The sequence below is a fragment of the Sphaeramia orbicularis genome, chromosome 24, assembly GCF_902148855.1.
Source record: "Sphaeramia orbicularis chromosome 24, fSphaOr1.1, whole genome shotgun sequence".
NCBI lineage: Eukaryota > Metazoa > Chordata > Actinopteri > Kurtiformes > Apogonidae > Sphaeramia > Sphaeramia orbicularis.
In genome coordinates this window covers 26,099,243-26,126,815 of record NC_043979.1, presented here as the reverse complement: position 1 = coordinate 26,126,815, position 27,573 = coordinate 26,099,243, and the positions used below count along the sequence as shown (strand labels likewise).

Genomic DNA, 27,573 nt, shown 5'->3' with positions numbered 1-27,573 from the left:
TCACTTATTTGAGTAATCGATAATTCCACTGATTATTTTCTTTAATGTGATTTAATTAAACGATTATCTGAATAGGCAAAAAAAAAAAAAAAAAGTAAAAATGTGAAATAGACACATCTGAAAATGACAACCCTAACCCTTTATTAACCTTAACCTGGCCGAAAAAAGTTGTGCCAAATTCTACTCCCTGCTGAAAACTGCTCCCCCTTCCAAAGTCAGCCATGAAGAGGACAATGTGCAAATTCACCCTGTCACAATTTGTTGTGAAATGCTCCCTGGCTTTTATTTTACTCCTTTCTGACTGTAGGGTATGAAATTAATTGTGAAGTATTCAACCTCTTAACACTATCATAGCTGTGTAGCAATTAAGTAATTAATAATATTGTAAGATATTGCAGTTATGGTTTTTTTTAATCTATTTAATATTAAAGAATGTGCAAACTGTAAGGTATTTAAAACGTTCCAAAGTTAAATCTTGGATACACAACACACAAAATACAAATAAAACAGATACTGCCGAAAACTACATCACCCGCGGCTGGGGATGCAGTTTTCGGCAGGGAGCAGAATTCAGCACTACATCATACACTGCTGTAATGTACTGAAAACACATGAAAGTACTATTAATTTTTTATATGACTAACAAAGGTCATACCGAAAATATTACTCACTTTAAAGTAAAATACACCCACTGTACTATATTTTTTTTCTTATTTAACTTATCACCTGGTATTTTCATGTTTAATAGGACTATAATAAAAATAAAACTACAATTAGTACAATGACACTTCTATGACTCAAAACATCTGCAGTCCAGAAACTAAGATCTGACAGATAGACAACAATAACCGAGTTACTGAGTGAATGAAAGTATTTTTTAAAAATATTTTTTTTGTTTTAAAATAAGATTATTCTATTTCCGAGGTTATCTGCTTTCATGTCTGGAATCCCATTTAGGTTTCCAGAACAGTAGTTTAAAGAATTAAAACCATTATTGAACAATTTTATGGAGTGGGGATCAATAAACAGAGAATATGTCTGAAAAACCTCAGATTCTTAGAGTGATGGGGGGTTTTGTGCAGCTGATGTAAACCAATCAGCCATAAAGCTTGGAAACAGCTCAAGGAACAATTATCAGTGCATTAGAGAGGATACTTAATGCTTTTTTCAGCAAATTTGAAGACTTCTCTGAAAATCCTCTGATGTGGAGAACAGAGTATGGCCTTACTACTAGGCCACCAGACGGCACCGACAACTGTACATAAATAGAAGAAACTTTGAATAAGGTTTGAAACACCCGAGGAGACAGTCACTAGCGCGTTAGAAATCATCTGGAACGCTTTTTCAGCAAATTGGAGGACTTGCCTCAAAATGACCACTTTTGGAGCTCATAGTTTTGCCTTAATCCTCGGCCACCGGTGGCCGATGACGACCACTAGAATAAAGGTGTGAAAGTAGTCCTGAAAGGATTAATTGACTCAAATCGATTTTTTTTTTTTACAAAAGGTGGGCGCGGGCTGCCGAGCGGATTGAGAACAGGTGTGGCAATGCGAACAGGTGTGTGTGATTACCTAAGGGAGAGACTCTTCCAGGTGTATCAGCGTCACATGGTGCAGCAGCAGCAGCAGGGGGCTGGAGGGCACCAGTACGGACAGCTGCACCAGGGCTAAAACAATGCGTGGACTCACGCGGCCGAGTGTTCCTACAGTCCCAGAGGGGACTTAGACGGCAGGCCCGGGTCTTCCCTCTGCCTCTGGCCGTACGCCGCGTCCTGACACTCCGGTCCCTCTGGAGCTCCGTCTCCGGTGCTCCTGCTGCGATAAAGATGACTGTGTTATTGTCAGCATTCTTCTCCGGATGATTATTGGACGGCTCTGACTCGGTGGCTTTAAGTTCACCACCCCGACAGTGAGCGTAGCAGACACTGAGCCCAAACGCTCAGCTAACACGGCGGCCAGGCGTCTGCAGGCGCAGTCTGTGACTGAATTCCGCTTGGCAAGTACTACACATACACAGTCACTAGTAATGCACTGATCAGTCCCACAGAGTTAGAGCAGTAAAACCCCACCTGTAAAGCCTACATGCGGAAAATAAGTGTACAAGCCCCACATTGTCTTTCCCCAGCTCTGCCAAGCCGCCTGCCTGCCTGCCATAACTGCCCTGTTCACATTCTGACCCTGGTTCAAAGGTCCCCGTCAGTTTGTTCTACTGTTACCACTGGGTGTTCTCTTCTCTTGTATGTTAACGCAGATGAAGAGCCAGCCGGCCGGGAGAGCTGAGGGCCTGTCTTGCTCCTTTCTTCCAGTCCTCATAGACCGCCTATGGCGTAAAAACACAGAGTGAAAGTGAAAAATCCCAGCCAGAAAAACAAAGTGGACATGAGTTTTATGTTGAGACTAACTAAATCCATGTGGGCAATTTAGCTTTGGTTAACCCGCGATAATTATCGACGTTTTCATATGCAAATGAGCGTGGCTAACAGCCGTGTGTGAAAGTAGTTTATTGTTTACATATTCAAACGAGCGTCATTAACAGCTGTGAATAGCGTTAGTAGCATGCTAATACACAGTAAAGCTAAAACATGGCTACGTTACAAGTAGCAAAGAATGATGGCAGGTCACGTACCCGCCAAATTTCCGGTGGGTATTAGCCACCGGGTCCGTGAACTGAGGGCTTCATGCTGGCCGGCGCTGGGGCGGACACACTCCTCCAACCTGCCAACCTGAGCAGAGCCCGTGATCCCATGCCGACCAGCATAGAGACCCCCGGGGAGATAGCGCATGCGGGCGTGGAGTCATCCTCACCTCCGAATCCCACCTCTGACTCCCCGCACCTCATGGCCACTCCGTTCACGGACAATTTGAAATTTGACCTCAAACGTATTTATGCCACACATTCCAACCTACAACTTTCACTCATGGTGCCAAAAGTACAGCTGCAATGCGCATTGTGGGTTCAATACCCACAATGCATTGCAGCAAAGCTAGCTTACGAAGCTATTAGCAAGCTAGCCCGTGGCGACGCTACAGATGCCATGTAACCTAGCACAAAACCTCCGCAAGAAAACAACCCCAGGTCCGTTGTCATATGTTTCCCAGAGTTTAAGACCAAAGAGCTTATGCTGCGATCTGCCTAGAATAAAAACACATGGTGAATAAGGGAAGACGCGTGTGCTTTGAGCAGGACTAGATGAGCCACCTACTGCCAAAGAGGAAAGCCGAACGGCTCCGTTAGAAGGGAGATGAAGGAAAAAGGCGTTCGTTCACAACTCCCTGCTCACCTGACGTGCGGGAGGCAGCTGTTGATCTGTGGACAAGACAAGTGATTGACCCGGCTACTCCAATCACCCAGACAAAATCGTCGGAGACACGGGTGACACAGCGGCAGGTGGGTCATCCTGCAGAAATGGTGGAAGTGCTGTCGCTTAACTTTTGCACACACCAAAATACTTTAAGTTGACCTTATAATCACATTAACTATATATGTTTAATAAATAAAGACTGTCTTTGCAATGGCACAAATGGAAAACTAAGTGAAAATAAATATAAAATATATATAAAATGGCAGTTTATTTAAAATGCCAAGTTCAAGGAATGATCTTGTCACTTTCATCACACAAGGAAGTGAAGCCCATAGTTGTCATTTAAAAATCCTTTTTTTTTCATGAATTAAAACTCATTCACATTTACATAACGTTACATACACTGAATACAACATTGATATGGTGAAGAAATAGAAATGATTATTTATAATATCAAATATCAGTCACCCAAAATGATGTCAGTGGTGTTACAGCTACACAAAGCAATTTTATTTTGAAGTAATGAACAAAATGGCTGTCATGTGTCAGACCACGTCTTCAGTCAATATCTAAATGATTTAACTCTCCGAAGTGAAGTTTTATTCCCAAAGTGTCACTGGTGTTAACTCTTCTTCCTGGTAACACCAGTGACATTCCTATATAAATGAGCTTCATAAAGACATTAGTTGGAGAAAGAAAGTGAATATGTTTCTTTTCTATTTTTATATGCATATGTCATCTTTGTCTTTTGTTATTCTTATTCTGTTTTACTTTTGTCAGGTATGGCAACATTGAGTGCCGCTGAAAAACAAAGATTATGCAGGCACTTCTGTAATGTTAAATTGCACTGACGTGTTCTTGTTTTTGCACTGAAATGTTTTAATCTTAATGTTGTTCCTGAGTTACATGGCCTTTTTGATTCATTGTTTACAACATAACATGAAATTACATGGAGAATGTCTTGTTGTGAAGTCACTGGTGTTCCTACATGTTTTGTCAGTGATGTGAAATTATAAATGTATTTTTTAAAACTTTCTAGCAATCATTTATTTGTTGATTTATGATGTAATCATTATTTGATACTTTTGAGTTAATATCAAAGATGTTGTTTGTCTATCCTTTAATTGTTGTTGGTTTGACAGAAGACAAAACTATGGTGCAAATCAAATGTGTTCCTACAAGGTTGTTTAGACGTGCAATATTATAAAAAAAAAAGAAAGAAAAGAAAGAAAGAAAGAAATATGTGTCATGGTCTTATCATTCCACCAATCTGCCTTTAACTAAATATTTAGACTGTGTTGAGAAAAAAATATTTTTTTATAAACATTTAATGTTGCTTAATTTATTGTTCACACCAATGACAAAGAAACGGCACACTAATTCTTTAATTAAATGCATAAATATAATACAAAATACTTAAAGCTCCACTTGTTGTGGATTCATGAAGTTAAGAAGTTAGTTATTGCTCTTAAAGATGTTTTAGGGGTGAGAGAAGGAATGCATTTCATCACATTTCTATCACCCAGATTGCACTTTTTCTGCAGAATGGCCCAGGTGCATCTCGGCGCAATCGAGAGATGAAAGGACTTCCAAGGCAGCGAGAGTACCACCGAAAGCCTTCCAACCACCGGTGAGACTTCGTGGGGTTTTCCTTTCATTTTATTTTGCTCATCACCATGGAACACATACATTATATCATAACAGAAAAAAAGTAATATACATTCAATACATTCCTCATTTCTATTTGTAATTATCTTGGCCCATTTCCTGGGAAGCTCATGCTTGTTTTTCCATTTCATGTGCGCTGCTCTGATGAATAGAATTCTGAGATTCCAGCCGTGGCAGGAGAGGCTCCTTTGGGCTCAAGGGACTCCCCTCTCAGCTTAGAAGTGAAGACGACACATGAGAAGTGAAGGTCTCTTTTGCTGATATACAGTACAGGCCAAAAGTTTGGACACACCTTCTCATTCTTCGCATTTTCTTTATTTTCATGACTATTTACATTGTAGATTCTCACTGAAGGCATCAAAACTATGAATGAACACGTGGAATTATGTACTTAACAAAAAAGTGTGAAATAACTGAAAACATATCTTATATTCTAGTTTCTTCAAAGTAGCCACCCTTAGCTCTGATGACTTCCTTGCACACCCTTGGCATTCTCTTGATGAGCATCAAGAGGTAGTCACCTGAAATGGTTTTCACTTCATAGCTGTGCCTTGTCAGGGTTACTTAGTGGAATTTCTTGCCTTATTGATGGGGTTGGGACCATCAGTTGTGTTGTGCAGAAGTCAGGTTGATGCACAGCTGACAGCCCTATTGGACAACTGTTAGAATGCATATTATGGCGAGAACCAATCAGCTAAGTAAAGACAAACAAGTGGCCATCATTACTTTAAGAAATGAAGGTCAGTCAGTCTAGAAAATTTCAAAAACTTTGAATGTGTCCCCAAGTGCAGTTGCAAAAACCATCAAGCGCTACAATGAAACTGGCTCACATGAGGACCGCCTCAGGAAAGGAAGACCAAGAGTCACCTCTGATGCTGAAGATAAGTTCATCTGAGTCACCAGCCTCAGAAATCGCAAATTAACAGCAGCTCAGATTAGAGACCAGATGAATACCACACAGAGCTCTAGCAGCAGACACATCTCTACAACAACTGTTAAGAGGAGACTGCGTGAATCAGGCCTTCATGGTCAAATAGCTGCTAGGAAACCACTGCTCAGGAGAGGCAACAAACAGAAGAGATTTATTTGGGCCAAGAAACCCAAGGAATGGACATTAGACCAGTGGAAATCTGTGCTTTGGTCTGATGAGTCCAAATTTGAGATCTTTGGATCCAACCGCCGTGTCTTTGTGCGACGCAGAAAAGGTGAACGGATGGATGCTACATGCCTGGTTCCCACCGTGAAGCATGGAGGGGGAGGTGTGATGGTGTGGGGGTGCTTTGCTGGTGACGCTGTTGGGGATTTATTCAAGATTGAAGGCAACCTGAATCAGCATGGCTACCACAGCATCCTGAAGTGACATGCCATTCCATCCGGTTTGCGTTTAGTTGGACCATCATTTATGTTTCAACAGGACAACGACCCCAAACACACCTCCAGGCTGTGTGAGGGATATTTGACCAAGAAGGAGAGTGATGGAGTGCTGCGCCAGATGACCTGGCCTCCACAGTCACCGGACCTGAACCCAATCGAGATGGTTTGGGGTGAGCTGGACCGCAGAGTGAAGGCAAAAGGGCCAACAAGTGCTAAGCATCTCTGGAACTTCTTCAAGACTGTTAGGAAACCATTTCAGGTGACTACCTCTTGATGCTCATCAAGAGAATGGCAAGAGTGTGCAAAACAGTCATCAGAGCTAAGGGTGGCTACTTTGAAGAAACTAGAATATAAGATATGTTTTTAGTTATTTCACACTTTTTGTTAAGTACATAATTCCACATGTGTTCATTCATAGTTTTGATGCCTTCAGTGAGAATCTACAATGTAAATAGTCATGAAAATAAAGAAAATGCAAAGAATGAGAAGGTGTGTCCAAACTTTTGGCCTGTACTGTATGTTCTGGGTTGTTCAAAATGTTCCTGATTGTATAGCCCAGTGGTTCTCAAACTTTTTACAGTGGAGTACCCCCTGAAATATATTTGTAGCCAAGTACCCCCAATTCTGGCTTCAGCATTGTAGAGGACCAAACATATAAGGACCAGGACAAAGGTGGTAAAAATTAGGAAAAATTGATCATTAAATAAAGTTGAAAAATATTTAACAAAAACTCCCAAAAAATATCAGTTAACAAAATGAACAAAGTTTGGGCCCAACTGAGGTCAACTAAACAATAACTGCAACAGAACAAAACTGACCTAACCAGACAATGAACAAACTCACCCAAACTATACACAAGAGGGAGGCATTACACTGAGAAATTAAACCAAACCATTAACTTAGTCAAAGTAACATAAGGAGCAAATAATCATAACTACACACAAAATACTAACCATGCAAAATTAATGTGATATAAACCAAGAATTAAGCAACTAAATTAACACTAAGAAACAAACAGTGTTTCCCCTGCTCAGTCTTTGTGGCAGAGGTCCCTTCCAGCTCCTTCAATGACAGCCAAGCCCATCGGTCTGTTCCTTTGACTGGCACCTCAAAGAAACAAGTGTAAGGAAATCATTCAAACACTAATATGTGTGCACCCAAATTAGCATGTGTTTAAGTATTTCATTTAAACTAAACAGTGCAATGTAATTATTAACTGTAACTACAGAATGCAATCAAACTCATGAGATGATAAACTTTAATTTTTAAAAACTTTGTCAATAATCAACATATATTGAACTTTAACATACTTAAAATAACAAATCTTTGTAAGAACATTTTGTGTGCAAAATATGAACTGAAATGTGCCCTTTTTCATTGACAAGAAAAAATACATTCAATGGTCATTAATGAATAAATGAACCTTTCATCAACAAAACATTATTACTTAATTACACAAATAAAGTCATCTTGAATAATGTAAATTAGAAATGTTTTTAAAATGTTATCAAAGCTTAAACAAGATGACTGAGACAATACCACATGTAGTTGGTCTGAAATCATGAGCCTTTATAGGATTTAAATCTAAATGTGTTAATGTGTAAAATTAATGTGCCCATTCTGTCCTGTTGAATATTTTTCAGTGTCCAGCGATACTTTCACGGCTGTCAGTGATAAAACCTACTGTGTCCACGTGGATTGAAGATAGAGCCACTTTCCGTAGATGCATGGTGCAGATCTCCTTCCTATGGATATCTTAAAAATCCTTGTTCAACAGACTCAGATGGCGACAATGATCTATTTGAGAAGGAAAGGATGCTAGCGGGTATAGATCTTGTCAGATAAACCTGTGTTTCATAAGAGAACATCTGAACCGGATCTAGGTCAGATCTGGTCATATAATCCTCTACAGTAATGTTAGAGGCCTCTTCTGGTTCAACAAGTGACATGGTTATGAAATTCTGCTTTACTTGTTCATGTCTGATGAAGTCCAAGTTTTTGTTCTATCAATGTAGTTTTTGTTGAGAATATATTTAAAATGTAGTGTTTGAGTATTCAGATAAAAAACAACATGGAAATCAGTCCATGAATATTAAGGATTCTTATTCTTATTCTTATTTTTTACCCATTGAATTGAGGTACTGCAAATTATTTGGTTCTTACCAAGATAACCCCCCCCAAAACTCAGATTTAGAAGTGTTAGATAATTTTTCTTGTTTTAAGAGTGAATTTCTTATTTTAAGTGTTCATATATCTGAAGACATGCTTATTTCTAAAAATCTTGTCAAGTGAAATTATCTTGCTGCATGGACAGATATTTCACTTGTTTTGAGTACGTTTTTCCTCAGATTTCGTGTTTTTATCTTGTTTTTAGACACCCTTTTTTGCAGTGGGGGTGAAACATGCTTGAAAACACACGCTTGAAACATCAAAATGACAAAATATTTTATATTCCATTAGATATTTTCCAAACACTGTCAAAATAGCTTGGATTCAGATTAACTTTATTGATCACCTACTCTCAACAGCAGCGGTTTTAGATGTGAGCATTTCAGCCCCTGCATGAGGGTCAGTCCAGATGACTGTCCACACCTGTATCAGGTCCAGACTCGTAAATCCTCCTGGAGCCAAACATTAAACCTAACAGGAAGTCCACCATTCTGGTTTGGGATTGTGATTTTCCAATTGTAATCCCTGTCGGTTTACTGTTGTCACTTTGATCTTTGATCTGTCATGTGTACGTTGCAACTTCATTCTGTTTGGTGTCGTAGCCTCTTATTTGTCAGATTTAGTCAGACAACAGAACACAATCCAAACAATTAGCACTTCACTGCGCAAATATCTAGAAACAAACAGCAGTCCGAGACCAGCAAATGTCCTGAATAATTTAATTTAAAAAACAGACCAATGAGACAAACTGCACCACTAAGCAGATCCAATAATAAAAGTATTCTCTCCTGCTGAAAATTATACAAAATTATAAAAAGATGACCATGAATTTTGTTTCACATTTGCGGTTTTCTGATCATAACTTGGTTTAAATGAATGAAGCTTTTTTGAATGAATGAAGCTGTTCACAAATCCATTGTATTGTGTTACATTGAAATGATTCCCACAGGAAACAAATGGCTCAGGGCTTATGTAATTGTTTCTTCAGACCTTTGTCCTTTACAGTTATATTCTATGTTCATTGTTATATATTCTATTTCTTTTTTTTTTTTTTCTTTTTTTTTTTTTACTTATGCTCCTTGCTGCACCGTGGGGCTTAGAGTTAGACAATTTTCAGTCTTCTGTGAGTGTTGTACATATGACAAACTGACAATAAAGCTAACTTTGACTTTAACTGTGACTTGAATTGAGGGACATTTGCTGTGGTGACACAATGAGTGTTGTAATGTTTAGATATAATGGCTGGGATATGAGGACAAGTAGGTTTATTTCATCCATTTTCTGCTGTGATTCTTCAAATCTGTAACTTTATCTTCATTTATAAGAGCAGCAGGACCCTCTGAAATATAGACCACTGTTTTGAAACTTCAAGTTTGGTATTTTAAGCCATTTTTGTTGGAGTCATTAGAGATAAGGACAGTGGGCTGGACAACACTAACTTCCTGAAAACAAAACAATGTCACATTAAACACACGATTTATGATATCACAAAGTTTTTAAATTAATTACTGTAATACAAAATAAGTGTTTTAGGCTCTTATTAAATTTAAAAAAGAATTATGAGTGGAAACATTTAATCTTTCACTGTTCCATGTGTGAAGCAGTAGAGAGGGGTCAAAGGTCAACCAGCAGCCAGCAAACATCGGACAAGATTTTCAAAATGAGATGCTGGCAATAAAATACATTAACTCTTTCATTCACAGTGTCCATACTGGTGGAACAGTCCAACTCCTTTTATAGTTAGTTCATCATGAAAATTTCACCTGGCTGAGTTCAGATCCGTCAGGCAAGTTCAAGTCCCTGTGGTCTTTCAGATCCATCAGGTGGGTTTGAGTTCCTCAGGTGAGTTAAGGTCCCTCAGGCCACTGGGTACCCTTGATTGAGTTCAGAATCCCTCAGTTCAAGTCCCTTGGGTGAGTTTTCCGGTCCTGCTGGTTCCTCAGGTCCCTCGGGTGTACAGGTGTTCAGCAGAGTGGTGTGCTTTTGCTGGTGTTTCTCACCAGAGGCACCAGGCAACGTGGTGGTCTGGCCTGCAGAAGGAAGGGGTTGCTCCAGCAAAGCAGCAGCACTGCTGCGCCGGAGGGTGTCACGAGTTAGCATACAGCTGAGAAGTCCTTCATCACCGGAGAGACCTGCAAGAGGGGACAGGGTGACGTTATTACCCGAGTAAAGGCTTTGATAGGAATGTTTGTATTGGCAAACCACACTGACCATTAGATTACATTATATTTACATTACATTGGATAGAACTTTATTAATCCTTTGGGCAGAGCCATCAGGAAAGTGGGTTTCAGTAGTAGCATTGATGTACACATAAAAGAAGAATTATGAAACAAAAAGGAAAAGAAAATAGTAATAACAATAACTATAAAAAATAGGACCAATGGCCCTGTAGCTTACCGGCCAAATGAAAAGCTTTGGGAAATGTATCCAGATGCCATTTATTATCACTCAGTTATGTGTATTTATTATATTACAGAAATAGCCCAAGTTTTGGTCATATTCCAATCAGATCTGTAAAAAATTCAAATTCCAACTTGATATCATTGATACTACTGATTTATTGCATCAATCCACTTCCTATCTGTTATAATGGGAACATTTTTCAAAGTCGCACCAAATCCAGAATCAGATCCGGATCGAAATAATTTCAATACCTTGTTGACATCATCATAAAGAAGCTGTATACCAAGTTTTGAATCAATCGGAACTGTAGTTTCGAGAAAAAGACAATTGAAATTTTTGCCCCATAAGAGCCCATGTTAAATTTTCCTTAAGTTCCCGGATCCAAAAGAAGATCCTGATTCAGCATGTGGCCTTTATGTTTGGTCATCTCCCCATCAGGGCTGGACTGTAGAAATTTACACTTGATATCATTTATATTTACTGAGTTATTGCATCGATCCACTTCCTATCTCTATAATGGGGAAACTTTTCAAAGTCACACCAAATCCAGAATCAGATCCAGATCCAAATAATTTCACTAACTTTGTTGACATCATCATAAAGAAGCTGTATACCAGTTGAAGTCAATCGGAATTGTAGTTTCGGAGAAGAAGATGATTGAAAGTTTTGTAACGGACCGATGACAGACGACGCCGCATGACGACATAGCTTACAGCCGTCGGCTGGAAGCTAAAGACAGTAGTGCCAGAATATATCCTCAAATATATTCTGCCGTTTGTCCAGTTGAGCAGGATATTAGCTCCATACACCCTTAGGACTCACTGAAGGATATAAACAGTACAGATCTAAAGGCGTCGAGATTAATTTAACGTTCTGACCCTCTGGATGTTCTTGACATTGGCGCTGGTTCATCTCTCAGCTCTTCATGGCAGCGATGGGTGATACTGAAATATGGTGGCTCTCGTCACCATCTCTACAACCATGATGCCCAGAGACAAATGTCCACCTGAAGGACCAACAGGAAACAGTCAGCAGGTTTCCATCTCAAATGTTTATTTGCATGTTTCCAGTGCAACATTCTCTGAATTAATACAAGGACACAAATTGATGTGACAGATTGGAAAACAGCAGCGAACCGCACTCGGGTATGAGGAGCTGCAGAAGCAAAGGTTAGATCACGGCTTTGACAAACAGGTGGAAGAGTTTTATGATCCAGACTAGAGGTCCAGTTCAGAGACTAAAACTAAAACCGGACTCAAGTTTGGTCTAAATAACTCTGAGATCTACCAGCTCCTAAATCACCAGCTCAAGTCCAACACAACTAGATGAAATACCACACTGGAACATGACGATAAACCGGCTCTGGATAGTCCTGAAACAGTAGTGGATGGAAATGAGCAGAAATCTGAACATACCAAATAAAATATAATATTCAGTGGGCTGCAGTGTTTGTTTTGTTGGATCATGTTTGGTTTACTGATCATGTTTGGTTGTTGGATCGTATTGGATTGTTCATTGTGTTTGGTTTGTTGGATCATGTGTGTTGTCGTCTCCTTGTTATTACCTCTGTGCCGTACGGTGTTTTGGAAATAACCTCTGGTGCCATCCAGTATGGCGTCCCAACCAGAGATTTCCTCTTTGGGACATCTTTACTAATCTGAGCACAGAACCCAAAGTCTGACAGGTTTAATCTGCAGAAGAAGAAGAAGAAGAAGGAAAAAGGTGAGGACCATGAGGGTGATGGTGGTAACAGTAGACAGTTTAGGGGCCTCACCCTCCCGTCCAGCGTCAGCAGGATGGAGTCACTCTTGATGTCTCGATGGATGACGCCCTGCGAGTGGAGGTACGCCAACGCCTTCAGGACACCTTCGCACACCGTGGCCATCTGCTCCTCACTCAGCCTGACAAAAAAACACTTTCAGCAAACAAACAAACTACAATCACCAAGCTTCCACCGCCTCTTGCTCACCTGGTTTCGCTGACAATGTTGGTGAGAGCGCCACCCTGCAGGTACTCCATGATTACCCAGAGTTCGTCCTCCACCAGAGCACTGCGGTACATCTCCACCACATTCTGATGCCGATAGTCTCTCATGATGACCACCTGATAGGAAATGTACAGACAGGACAGGTGATGACAGTGCATGATAACATACTGTACAGTCGCCTGGCCATCCATCCGATTTTCTCAGTGTATTCAATACTAAGAAAACAGTTTGGAATTGGGTCAATTGCTCTGAAATATGCACGATCTATTCTATACCGACCAATCACAAGTCTTTGGTGCGGGTGTTTCCCAATGCGTCACATGCACTGGCTTCTTTTTGTCGCGAGTCAAAGTCAGTTCCAAGTCAGGAAATCTCTTTAACAACTGCTGTCAGTTGTTTACGTGATTCAAAAATAAGGGTTGAATTACAGATTACACCCTGCGTTCTCAAGTTTCTCTGACAAAAGCGACAGTAATCATTCACCAAAGTTTCTACTCAACCACCAGCACCACACACCATGATGGAAACATGCTGAGGTTTGTTGTTATTAAGGATCCGCTCGTTGCATTATTATGTCACATTCATCTTATCTGTGTGGTTTACTCGGCGCCTGTTAATTCCACCTTCATATTTGGATTCAAGCCCCGCAATTCCAGATGGATTTCTCATTGAAAAAGATGGATGGCTGGCCAGGCTAAAGTAGCTCCTAAAGTGAATCCAGCCTTTTACATAGTGATAAACATTCTAGTTCAGGGGCCACATATAGACAGACCAGTACAATAATAGCATAATAGCCTATAATTAATGACAACTCCAAATTTTCCTCTTTCTTTTAGTACAAAAAAGTAAAATTAAAATATGAACATATTTACATTTACAAACTATCCTTCACTGAAAAATCTGAATAACCGGAAAAACATGAAATTTCTTAAGAAAAATAAGTGTAATTTTAACAATAGTGTGCCTTAACTTTTCATTTTTACATGGGTGTTACAGATCAAAGTGGATCTACAAAGGCACAAAACATTTAGCTACAGGCATATTATTAAAATTTGGAGTTTGGAACTAAAATGAATTTCACACCTTTACCTGTTGATATGTTCAGTGTAATTTTTGCACTTCGCAAATTCATCTCACTGGCCCTTTGGTGGCTAACTTTGGCCTGCTGGCCGTATGTTTGACACCCCTGCTTTTACAGTTTTGATGTGATTTCATTGTAATTTTCCAAGCAAATGCGTTAGAGGAACTGAAGTTCATTAAAGAGCAAACTGGGATTTATTTACACAAACTGACCTAAAGGTAAAGTACTCCCACAACAGGGAAATTTGCAATTCCACGAAGTAAACATCTCAATACAGTCACTTAAATCATACTCCAGGGTCAGTATTCAGTCTCAGCATCATGGTTTTTACGAACAGCCTTGATTCTGTATGACACAACATTTGTGAGATGTTCTTCCTCTTCTAAGAAACTGTCTGAATCTGAAGTTCCTCCATGTTGTGTTTAATGCACAAGTGCTTGATCAGGTTCAGATAAGGGAATATGCAAAACCACTCCACAGTTGTTTAACCAAACCTTAACAGGAGGGACCATATTCTCCTTAAACATGTTAAATACATAAAGGACTGAACCACCACCATGTGGATTGTAGACACAACACTCTCGTCTGTGTACAGTTCATCAGGTCCTTTCCAAACATACTGGTAGCTTGTCTTATGCTCTGATGACAATAAATCAAAGACAGTTGACACTTTAACAAACTCCTGAAGTTTGCATCAGTGTCTCTAATGCAGCTGCTTGGAAAAAAGAAAAGGCTCCAGTGATACTCAGTGTGAATATTTCAAGGATTCTGCATCATGGGTTGTTTGTAGCATTAATGTTGTTAACTTACTGTCTGTTTTAGTTCAGTTCAGTTAGTCCACTTTAACTGGCAGAAGTTCATCATTTTCACACAAGATAATGAAGTTAACTTAAACTAATGATAGTTTTTGCAAAAGACCAGCTTTTTCCACCAGTGTGTTGTACAGGCTGCTATTCTTTGATATTTGTGGAAGTCCTTTTAAACATGGTGATATTTAAAAGATGATTTCTTAGCCCTATTCCTTAATCTAAATCTAAGTTTTGGTGCCCAAGTAAAAATATCTGAGATCGAAAACTAGAAGGAAACAAAAGCGAATTGGGGATATTCTACTCAGGATTCAAAGCCCAGGCTCCTACCCACCACGATGTCATTACTATACACTTGGTCAAAAATGACATTTCCAAACACATGAAATGCATGTTGACAGTTGTACCAAACCTGGAACGGTCTCAGTGGACTACAGCATGATGTGGTTCTGACTGATTTATCATATGACACTTCAATACTAAAAATCACCATTGGGATACTAGTGGCTCCACAGGAAGTCAACATTAGCAATGATATCTGGCAACAGCTTCTCTGCTCTTTTGGTGTCATGATTTATTAATAAGATGTTGAAGTATCATTAGTTATTAAGGAATTTGGTAGAACTTAATATGTTTCTGTAAATATTAGTAACCAGACGAGCACTAGTAGCTTTACCTCATTGAAGAGCAGCTCCCTACGCTGTTGCCTCCTGAGGTCCATCATCTTCACGGCCACTTGGCGGCCACTGTGTTTCTCACGGGCGACACATACGACCCCTGTTGAGCCCTCACCAATTTTGACAAAGTTTTCCAGCGTCATCCGCGGGTCGCCCTGATCCACCACCAGCTGCAGTGCTGCCTTGAACTGGTCATGGGTCAGCTTGGCTGGGCCGGGTCCGTTGGGTTTTGATGGCTGCTGGGAGGGAGTGGGGGTGGGGCAGGAAGGGCGAGGCTGAGGGAGGAAGGTGGAGGAGGGGCGGGGCATGCGGTCAGGTGGGATTCTAGTTGTGAGGGGGCTGCTGGTGCTGTTAGGGGGAGGGAGGGAGGGGGGGAGGATGGGGAGGACGGGGAGGACGGGGAGGACAGCTGGAGGGGGACAAGAAGAAAAAAAATGAACCAATTAACCGTTTGATTCCTGGAAAACAGTGAGAGGCGCCATGAAAGAAAGAAGCATAAGAGTCTGAATAACTGTCAATAGCGAAAATCTGAGGTGAAAATATAAGCTTGAAGAACGATGTCACAAATATGGCAGCATGCTTAGATGCAATGACTTGGCACTCTCCAGATAGCAGACACATATATATTTATATATATATATATATATATATATATATATATATATATATACACACATATATATATATATATGAGGGCTGTTCATAAGTTCATGGCCTCACCCAGAAATACTGGTTGTTATAATACAGGATGTTACAATCTTTCGTGATGGGATAGTGATGCTTGAACATCGATGGACCAAGTGCATTGCTGTAAATGGAGATTATGTTGAAAAATAAAAATAAATTATCAGTCTGTGTTGTTTTGTTCTGGGTGAGGCCATGAACTTGTTAAACGGCCCTCGTATATATATGTATACATATGTATGTATGTATGTGTGTGTGTATATATATATATATATATATATATATATATATATATATATATATATATATATATATATAGATATATATCAGTGGCGATTTCTCATAGACTGCAAGGGAAGCCCAGCTTCCACTAAAATTACAAAAATTAAATGGTTAAATATGTACTGTTGTGTTGACATTTTATTGACTACAAATGTGTTAGAACACGGTCATCTCAAAGATGAGTTCATTCAGAATCAGCTTTATCACAAATCAACGGACGCGATGTTGTTCACTCTCATACATTCCCGTTGCGCTATTTTCTCATTCGATCTCTGCTCAGTGCATTTGTCGGCTTCAACGGGACTGAGTGGAACAGTTTTTTTCATTGCCTCAAAACTGGACGGTAATTGTATAAATGCCACGATGTTGTTCCGCCCCTGGACGCCGGGCATCTCTGGGGGTAAACGGAGCTGTGGGCGGAGCTCGGCCAGGCTGGACGCCAGAATCCCACGTGCTGATTGGAGGATCAGTTGAAAGACTGAAACCCGTTTGATTGACAGCTGTTTTCAGATCTACTCCTTCACTGACACAGTTTAGTTTAATACCGTCGCGCATTCTGCTGTGAAATCAGAGAAACCACTACGAAATTACTCGTTCATTTCTTGCACTGTCAATAAACACACTCATTGTACTTCCTTGTTTCAATTTAACATAATTTCAGCGTTTTCTTGTTTCAGTTACATAATTTAATAATTTCTTGTTCGAGTTTAATATCGTTTTGTAGATCGTTAAATCAATCATACTGTTGGCTAGGTCGGAGTGAACTAGCTATCAAGTCCCTGGAAAAGACGCCTACTTGGTATGATAAGGTCACTGACCATTTTCTTAAAAGGAACGGAGGGCTGAATTTATGTTTAAATAACTTGACAATTTTTTGGATGTACGCCGACAATGAGCTTCCCCTGTCTGAAAGACGAGCGGCCGCCACTGATATATATATATATATATTTGTAACTATTATAAGGAAACTTTGATTTTAGGACTTTTTGAGATTTCTGTAATTTTTTATACCACGATACTGCTACATAGAATGAAACTGAACTAAGTTTCATTGAATTATTTAACCATACAATAACAACATAATTTTAAAAAATCCATCTGTGAACATCTTTAAATTCAATGTGAAATAAAAGGGAAACACAGAGGATCATCGGTCAGAACAAGATGTAATATTGAACAAATACATTCACATCTCTGCCCTGCACACATCTGTCCACTACAGCTAGAAAATAAGAAAATAATATTATTAAAAATCCTGAAGTGTTTTATTCCAGAAAAACAATGGAATCTCAAACTAAAGGCTTTGACAGGTGAAAGATCGAATTATGCACTGTTGTTTTACCTTTTGTGGTTATTTAATACACAAAGTTAAATGCATCAGTGGATTAACAGATAAATATTGTCTGTTACAGCTGTTTGTAGTGAATGTGGTTTAACTTTTCTACATTTAGTTTAAAGGTATGTGTTTCTGGTCTCTGGACAAACAACACTCAGAATTGTTTAATAATCTTCACATTACATTAACGACATGAGGTTCAGTTTGTCCTTCAAAGTCTTTTATACGATGGGGACATTTCAGATTCTGGACTTTGTTATTCTACTGTGAAGAATCAGTTGTTCTACTTCTATCAACACCTGAATTTCTTCTTCTACTTTACCTGTGGGTCGTAGGAGGAGCGTGGCCGTCTGGGAGTTTCTGAGGAGGATGACAGCAGGTCTGGCAGGTGATTGACAGCTGGTTTCAGTCTAAGGTTGTTGTGACAGGAGGCGGGCCTCTGTCTGCTGACCCCACCTCCACGGAGCCCCGCCCCCTCACTGCGGGCGTACTGAGCACGCGTAGAGCTTGTCCTGAGACAGGGCCTGCTGACAGGTGAGGAGGGCGTGGCCTCAGGACGCACCTCACCGCTGGACTTGGCTCGGGGCAGGTGGGGGCTGCCGCTCTCACTGCGGACCTGTCGAATCCGGTCCTGCCAGTAGGTGGAACGGCTGCTGCTCTTCCCACTGTCTCCATGGGGACTGAGCTCTTCATACTGGTATGGCTCATCTTCGACCAGCTCCCCCAGTCGACCCAGAGACTGGGCCCGTTTCCGTGCCAACACACTGCTACGCCGCAGAGAGTTAGAGCTGGAGACGGACAGGCGGCCCATCTCTGCGATCACATGGGAGATGTAGTCCTCATGACCAATGAAGCTTCCCCGGACGATGCTCTGCAGGAAGTCACATGACCACATGATTAACAGTCTGACTGGACTTTTTACTTACATAATTAAATCATCAAAGCTCAGTCATCTCTGGAATAAGATCTGCTATTACAATTCATCATTGCTTTAGCATCCTCCAAAAACTAACGAGATGAATTTCCTTCCTTCCATCAGAGATCCAGAAAATACAGAGTAAAAAAGGAGGTGTTAATGAATCAGGTTTCAGGGGGTTGAGTGCACCTTTTTAGGTCCAAGCTCCACCTCTGTGATCCTGGAGGCATCCACCAGGGGGCGTGGCCTCTTCAGCGTGTCGATGACGCTTTGCCACTGTGGAGGGAGGCCTACATAACGCCCCGTCACTGCATTAAAGGACGTGTGGACACGATGCTGGAAGTCCTGTGGTGCGGAGATCTCCGGCCTGCGCTTCTTTTTCCTGCGCCGGAACATCGCCACGGAAACACAGTGACAACAAGACCTGAGGAAAACAACAGGAAGGACAATCTGAATCTTGCAGGTGTTACTGGTAGGATTAGTCCTGGATCTGGTTCCAGTTAAGGCCCTAAAATTTAGAGACACTATAGCCCTGTTTCCACCAACATTCCCAGGAACTTTTATTTCCAGGAATTTATTTAACTGGGAAAAATCCTTCCTTGTAAACTGTGCGTTTTGCATTTTCACCACACCTCAAAGTTCTGGGAAATCTAGTCAAATCAAGCTTGGTTGTTTTGAGTTGTTGAACTGAAGTCATGCTGAGTTTCTCTTGAGTGTATTTAATAAAATGTTTGATGTTGTCCAGACCGTTTTGAACGAATTTGTCAAATACACTCTTTAGTTTAGTCGGATGGACAGACTGATGATTACAATGTACTCGTTGGAGCGAGCCAAATATCCTGAAAATAGCAACTTTAAACTCTCAGAAGAACGTATTTGTCAAACGAACATCGTCGTCCATCCACTTGTCACAGCTTCTCTTCTTTTGCTCCATTTTCCAAATGTTCAAAACGCAAATGAAGTAAAGCTTGTAGAAATGGAATAAACAAGCTTGCAGATGCACACTGGCTTAAATGTTGTGGTTGAACTTAAGTGAAGAACGCTGCAAGTGTGTTCCACCAATCAATGTTCTACAGCACACAGCCCCACTTCTCAAAAATTCCGGGGGATCTGAAAACTCCTACCCCATACTAGGAACTTTTTCAGAGAATGTTTTCAGTTGAGTTAAAGTTTTTTATCTAGGTAATTTCAGTGGAGACGCATCAAGGACTTTCAAAATCCCAAGTAAAGTTAAAGTTCCTGTGGTGGAAAAGGGGATTATGTAAATACCAAGACACTGAAGAGGGAGTATAATAGTAAAGCTAAGGTTAATGTTACATTTACCCAACAACAGCATAATAAAACAAAACACTTGCTTCTGTGAGCCAACAGAGTCTATTTATTAACTCCTGTGTTAGCTGTAAAGCCATGTTAGCCAACCCACTACAGCAAGTGTAGCCCACAGTTAGTTGAGGTGAACTCCCATATTAGGTTGGTCAAATAAAGTTAGCTTATCAAATTTTCTGACATTTGGAAGCTCACTTTTAGTTTTCATCTTTTAAGTATTTTTAAAAATGAAAAATAAAACAAAAGCTGCTGTGAGCTATTAACACTTCTACATCAAAATTTAAAAAAAAAAACTTTAGCTCTGTCATGTCAACAGGATCAATTTGTGTCAGTAGTAATGTCGACTTCAGGTTGTTTCTCAGATGCTTGCGGTGTTACTTGTAGCACTGGTGGCCCCTTGAGTAAGCCCCTCCCCTTCTGTCTGTCAATCAATAGGACACATTTAAGACAGGTTTCCTCCAGGCGTTGTCTTTCCGACCAGCATGTCACTGATTGTCCTCTTTTCCAAATGTTGACATGTATAGATGTGTAACGGTGACTCACCTGTGTACCGTGTCCGTCCACCTGTCCGGTCCTGCTGGGTTAAGATCAGCTGGAGGCAACAGACAAACAGACGATGAAGCCGAGTGTCTCCACCTCCACCATGTGACTCCACATCCTCCTCCACTCCCACTTCACAAACAGGACATTATCTTTGCAAGACTAGTTTTATTATCATGTGACACACTTTTACTGCTGTTCAGTGAAATCCTACCTGTACCTGTCTGTGAGAAGCCACCTAATACGTCACTTTACTGCACGACGTGTCCCTTTAAATGATCTGAGGGGGAGGAGGAGGCCGTGGCCTGGAGGGGGGGTGCAGCTGAAGATCTGGGATTTAAAACAACAGACCGGTGTCAGTTTCCAGACAGAGAATCTGATTCCAGTCAGCCAACCGGGAAAACCACACAAAATCTGTGTAATGCAGGGAAAGGACGGGCTTTTATTTTGAAATCAGCCATGAGAGCTGAGAGAGTCAACCTAAACCGATCTATATAAACAGGAATCAGAGGTCCTGACACAGTGGAAAAAAAATGAAATATGATGAACACATTTTAGACTTTATTTTACATATACATCTTTTGAAACATTTAATTTCTGTATTTTGCTTATGTTAATGACAGACATTTTGTCTAATTTCTAATCAGACAAACTAACCATAACATACTTTTTTACAGCATGTATGTGATTTTGCACATTTCCTTTTTACAAAACTGAAAATGAGCATGTCTTCATGCAGATGTTTTTAGTAAATATAACACAATTTGATCATTAAGATAAGATCTGTAAATAGCGCATATTATTTACATATTTGTAATATAGTTGCACATAATATTGATATTAATTGGTTTCATATGGTTCCATTTACTTAAGACCTGGTTTTTAATACAACTCTTAATGCAGAATTAAATCCTCTTTTACATATTTTCTGTCTTGTTAGTTCTCTTACATCATGTTCATCTCGTATCTTCTACATCATCTTGTTCCGCCTTTTACATCATTTTTTACTCTTTTGTCTTTTACATCTCATTTTGTCTTTTACACAAAATTTTATCTTATTGCATATTGATGCTATTTTTCACATCATTATTGTCATGTTGCATCTTTTCATGATGTACATTTTGCCTTTGTTTTTTTAGGACATCGCTGTTGAAATACATATTTTAACAAGCATTAACACCAGTATCAGTGTATTTTATCAGACTACAGTCATAGCAAAAAGCATGTTCCATTTGCAGCATCTCTTTGGACATTTTTTTAAAGGGGGATTATCTTTGAGGATCATGAGCAGTATTTTTATTTTGCTCTTGAAACAAAAGATTTAAAGACTGATGTTTTCATGACGGTCGTGTTGTGGCAGGTTTGGTAGACCTTTAACAGATGAGTCGTGTGAATTAAATATGTAGTTCAGCTGTGTGTGATCAGGGTGTGACTGACATACCTGAGGAATCAAACCGACACACTACATGACCAGACAGCTCCTCCAGTCCTCGTCTGTAAACCAGCAGAGCAGTCTGACTGGAAGCAGCAGTGATTCACCAAAACCTGCATCAACACACCTCAACTCCATTAGTCATGTGGACAGAGATGAGTGGGAATTATCCAACACAGTACAAGTACTTCATTACCTCAGTACAGTTTTCAGTATCTCTACTTGACTCAAATATTTATATATGTTCCTTTCATATCAACACAAATATCTATATATTGTAATACTCACATTTTCCAAAAGACATCACTTTCAAGGCATTTGAGGTGAATTCTCTAATACTAGATAATTATTTCTTTTACTTTGCAGCAATTTGCATCTGATTTAAACCTGAATGAATGAAACACTAACACACAGAAAATTCATCCCCTTGGAGAATCCATCAGTGTCTCACATGACAGACACAGGATGAAATCAACATAAAAGACAAAACAAGAGAAAACTTAAAAAAACCCAAAAAACAACAACAACAACAACAAAAAATTACAACATGCAAGAAGATGAAAACAAATGTAAAGCAACTGAAGATGGAAATTAGCCTTGGCTATAATTTTGCATATTTATATATGTATGTTCATTAAGATGTATTATTTCGTGATAAATACATTTAAAAAATACTATTATGAAATACAAAAAATGTAAATGAATGTAAAAAGTTAATTTGTATAAGTTAACATTACATTAAAACCAAGAGACACTTTAAAGCAGTGTTTTTCAACCTTGGGGTCGGGACCCACATGGGGGTCACACGGAATTCAAATGCGATTGGCTGAAATTTCTAGTAATTGATTTAAAAAAAAAAAAAAAAAAACTAATAAAAAATATACAGTGCGTTGAGAGAGACAATCACAATACATAAAAGACATGACAAACTCTGAAGCTGAAACTGAAGCACTGTGGTTCTGTTTATCTTTCAAATGTTCACTGTGGTCAGTTTCAGATGCTGCAGCTCTTTCATAATTCATAGTTTGAGTTATTGTTTGTTCAGTATTAATTCTCAGCCTTGTAAATCCAAGATGGACTGACTGAACATATCCTGACCAAGGACAATAAAATTCTCACTTTGTGCAGTAATCTACACCTGGCTTTTCTGCCTCCATGCATAATAATATACATTATATAGCCTAAATGTCATCTAAAATTAATGTTTATTTGCAACATAGTATAGCAAACTATTACATGATCAAAAGCAAATTAATTTTAGCAAAAAAAAAGTCTCTAATGTCTGGGGTTGCCAGAAATTTGTGATGTTAATATGGGGTCACGAGCCAAAAAAGGTTGGGAACTACTGGTTTAAAGTAAAGGCACCTCAATACCTTTAATTCATTTGGTCTTCAGATCCTGATAATCAACAACCAGATGAATTTAGAATACGCAGATTATCATTAACACAAGGGATTTACAGATCTAGATTATCTGTAACGCACAGGGGTTCAGAGAACCAGATGATCTGCAGTGTGAGAGGTTGTGGATCCAGATTATCAGTCAGGTAAGGGAATCATGAACTCAGGTTCTCTGCAAGATGAGAGATTCACAGATCCACATTATCTGTAATGGAGAGGTCCAGAAACCCATATTATCAGTAATGTGAGTGGGTCCGATTACCTGCAACGCAAGGGGTTTGGAAATCCAGATAATCTGCAGTGTGAGAGGCTCAGGGGTCCAGATTATCGATAAAATAAGATAAGATATACTTTATTGATTCCCCAATGGAGAAACTGAAATGTTACAGCAGCACAAGAGGCATCAAATAGCATAAAAAAGATTAAACATAAAAATTTCTAAAGTGATTAATAATGACAAATAGCAATAATAAAACTAAAGTGATAAGTGTGCAGTCAATTACAAGGGGTTTACGGATCCAGATTACATGCAATGCATGGGGTTCAGAAATCCAGATGATTTTCAATGTGAAAGGCTCAGGAATCCAATATTTTTGTCCAATATATTACGGATCCAGATAATCTGAAATGTGATGAGTTTTTGGATCCATATTATCAGTTACATGACGGGTTCATGGATCCAGATTAGAGAGATTTTGGGATCAGATGTGAGTGATGGAAACCGGTTCAACGGTACAAAGAACCATAGAACGGTTCTGTAGATTACAGAACCTAAGTAGATAAATTAAATTTAAAAAAGATGTAAAAGGTCGACCAAGATGCACTGACGCAAAAGACAAAATTAGAAGTAAATAGTTCATTGTGAATTACCATTTATTAATCCTTATCACCGCATTAACAAATGATAATCAGTGTACTCTTACTGTAAAGTTATACATTTGTTTGTTGTTGAAGACATGTTCAATGTTTGATGTTAATGAAATTTAATAAAATCTAAGTATTTTGTTGACATTTTAGACCCATTTACTACTAAACCTTGTTTCAACACAGCTGTGTGACAGATGTGTCACATCAGTGTGAAACTACAGAACCACAGTGAACACAGAGAATCGCTGGTTGTTCTGTGGTCACTGGAGGATCCAGTTCACATGTCAACAGCAGGGCCGTTACAGAGGTACAGGACTCACACACTCACCGTGACCAGCAGAGTCCAGGTGAGTCCAGTCCAGGTGAGTCCAGTGAGTCCAGGTGAGTGAGCTCCTGCTGCCGTTCCTCTCTCTCTCTTTCTCTCCCCCTCCCCCATCCACCATCCCTGTCTCACCTTGTTGCAGGTATGAAGGAAAAAAGTTGGATGAGGGTGGGGTTTCATTTGATTGACAGCCTGAGAATTCAAATTCAAAGCAGCTTTATTGACACAGCTAAGATTCACAGTGTTTCTGACAGAGTCCAAATAGGAACTTGAGGAAAATTCCGACACTGACAGCAAAAAGTGATAGCAAGAATCAGATGGATGCAGAGCATACACTCCAGGACATCACAGTTCAAAGTTTGTCAGTTTTAGTTGCTGTGAATAAAAACATGGAGGACTTCAGTCATTCTTTGAGTTCAACTGTGAATTTGCTGAGAAGTGTTTCCATGTGAAACTGCTCCTCACTCCACAGGTCCCAACACGCCTCGCTCACCTTCAGGCAGATGAGTCAGGTGACTCATCAAACACACAGAACACACACTCGGCACTTTGACTCTCACAACACAACTTCAGTTGAATTACATCAATCAGGTGAATCATGGGATGTTGAGTTTTTAACATTTGGTCTGAGATGAATGACTTGCTATACTTTAAATGAGTCAACCTATTACTGTAGAAACAGGCACTAGGAGCCATGGGACATTCTGATGTTTTAATATGTACTGTACCTGTGGAAAAATGCTTTTGATAGTAGTTTTCAGTCCAACACGGTGGAGGTGCAGCTCTGCTGGCAAACCATGAATTAACTGTTAGCTTCAGTGCTTATCCATCGCATAAATTGTAACAAAAAGTAGGGATACAGACTGAAAGAAATAAACTGGAAATCTCTGAAACCACTTTAAGTCCAGCATGGTGGAAAACAAGATCTGTTACAATGGAACTGCAAAAATTAGCTAGTGAGCTAAGAGAAGCTTACATTAGCTGGTGAGCTAACAGCAAAACACTAAATAATAATCTAAGAGCAGACAACATTACTTGATGAATTACCTGTAGCAAACATTAGCTCTCAGCAGTTGATATTAGGCAGTGAACTAACAAACTAGCTCAAATTTGCCACTAAGTTAACAGAAGCATTACAAAGGTAACAGCAGAAAAGATTAGCTTGCAAGCTAACATGATCATATTGAGCTAGTGCAGATTATCCATTGAGCCAATAGAAAGTAGCATTAGTTCTCAAGGTAAAGTCAACTAATGTTATCTAATGAGCTAACAGCAGATAACATTAGCTTGCAAACTAAAATTATCTTGGTAACAGTAGCTAGCTAAGAGTAGCTTAGATGTTTCCAAATATATAGAGTAGGTTTGAGTTTAGACGGGACCGTCATACTCTGTAATTTCTCTGATTAAAAATAAAAAGTGAACATTGTTAACTCATACTGAAACACCCTTTAAAATGGCTCCGATATGAGTATGGCTCCCTCTGACTAAAAATTAAAACTTCAGAGTTTCATGGAAACCGAGGTTGCACAATGTATTCATTTCTAAAAGTGATTAAATCATGGTTAACAATGTCCCAGTAACTTTAAAATTAGCACCAATAGTGACTATTATGACTATAATCAGAGATTAAAACCTGAATGACATTTTAGATGAAAGTCAAAACCTGTCAGTTTTTAGATTTACCTCAACATAAACTTTCAGACAACTCTGAAATTAAATTAAGAAAATCATGATAATATTTCAGCCATTTCAGAGTTTTCACATTGGAAAATGTTGAATGTTCTTTTCTGTGAGTTTCTGTAGCGTAACACTATACCTACTACTGGATGGGATCATTATTTAAATCAAGGATTAAATGTGAAGAGCTAATTTATGAAGTGGTTTTTAAGTCAAGCACAGAAACACCTTCCTTTAAAACAGATTTATTTATTATGCTCAACATAAAAACAGAGAAGACGAATGGTGACCAAACAGGATATTTAGTGTAGAAATGATGACAACAGCTCAGTGAGTTCTGACAGGACGGATTGTGATGAGCGCTCACCAGCGTTGAGCAGCAGCCGGAAAAACCTCTGCCATGTCTGTTGGAACATGTAACTGTAAAGACAGACATTTTCCAGCTTAAACCACATCTAAAGGGAGGTAGATTTAACACGAATCAGGTTTAATGAGTGAAATGAGTCTGTTGTAACGCGAGTAAAGTTTAACATTTGAAATTTTATCATTTATCATCACTTTTAACAGTTCAGGATGATTCAGTTTTAAGATGAGGAAACTAATGTGTCAAACCATGCTTCGTGCCAGGATTCTTCTCCACTGAACTTCTCTGCCGTCCACCCGTCAGCATCTTTCACCGGCATCATCCTGCTGTTCGTGAGCAGGACATGGACAGTGTCAGCCACACCCACTAGATCCACCTGGCAGGTAGAGAGAGGGGAGAAGTTAGTGCTTCCCAATCCCTGTGAAGAAGGCAGAGTCCTGCAAAGGTGGGTCATACCTGCTCTGGAGGGGCAGCTGGGTCCAGCAGACCAGGCTGATGTAGGTCTGAGCTGAGGAGAGCTGCTGGACTTTTGTAATGTCCTGCTGCAGGACCAGGTCCACTGAGGATGACCAGTCCATGGGTAATAGCCAATCAGAACTCTGGAAACTGCAAGGAACAGTCGAGTCAACTCAAGGTGATTCAGGTCCAGCCCATGGGAGTCTGAGTGTGTTTTGGCTGTTTTTGAATACTTTTGACTTTATATTTCTTATAAAAATGTTTTTACATTGTCTTGTTTGGTATCATTTTTTCAGCACAATTTCACTTGTGTCACTTTATAATCATTTTTTACATTTGACATGCTGTATTAATGCACTGAACCTAAAATCACACAAATATATGAAATCCAAATGGGAAAAGTTAGATTGTGTTTTCACCAAAAACATGTTATGACTTAAAATGGTGTATACCTAAAAACTTAAAATAATTACTAATTTAGCAATACCACAATATATACAAC

General features: G+C 39.5%; 1 protein-coding gene and 1 long non-coding RNA gene across 2 annotated transcripts; both read right to left on the bottom strand.

The window, feature by feature from the left end:
- Positions 1-10,369: 10,369 nt before the first annotated feature.
- Positions 10,370-19,824, bottom strand: LOC115414853 (serine/threonine-protein kinase PAK 6-like). The gene is made up of 7 exons (XM_030128217.1): positions 18,877-19,824; positions 18,099-18,642; positions 15,469-15,866; positions 12,888-13,021; positions 12,483-12,819; positions 12,055-12,073; positions 10,370-10,644 (listed from the first exon to the last, which is right to left on the bottom strand). Exons 1-7 carry the CDS (start codon positions 19,306-19,308, stop codon positions 10,370-10,372), a joined length of 2,139 nt encoding a protein of 712 aa, XP_029984077.1. The 5' UTR covers positions 19,309-19,824.
- A 6,730-nt stretch (positions 19,825-26,554) lies between these two features.
- LOC115415640 (uncharacterized) lies at positions 26,555-27,104 on the bottom strand. Its single transcript, XR_003934846.1, has 3 exons — positions 27,072-27,104; positions 26,864-26,991; positions 26,555-26,671 (listed from the first exon to the last, which is right to left on the bottom strand). It is a non-coding gene; the product is annotated as an uncharacterized LOC115415640 (long non-coding RNA).
- Positions 27,105-27,573: the final 469 nt, after the last annotated feature.

Bases quoted from the DNA above. Each gene is read 5' to 3' on its own strand.
- LOC115414853 (XM_030128217.1), bottom strand. From the start codon at position 19,308: ATGCAAAACGCACAGTTTACAAGGAAGGATTTTTCCCAGTTAAATAAA. The intron at 18,643-18,876 runs GTGCACTCAACC...GACTTCCTGCAG, and splicing joins TGGAGCTTGGACCTAAAAAG to AGCATCGTCCGGGGAAGCTT. The intron at 15,867-18,098 runs CACAGGTAAAGT...CTGTCCTCCCCG, and splicing joins GCCACGCTCCTCCTACGACC to TCCTCCCCGTCCTCCCCATC.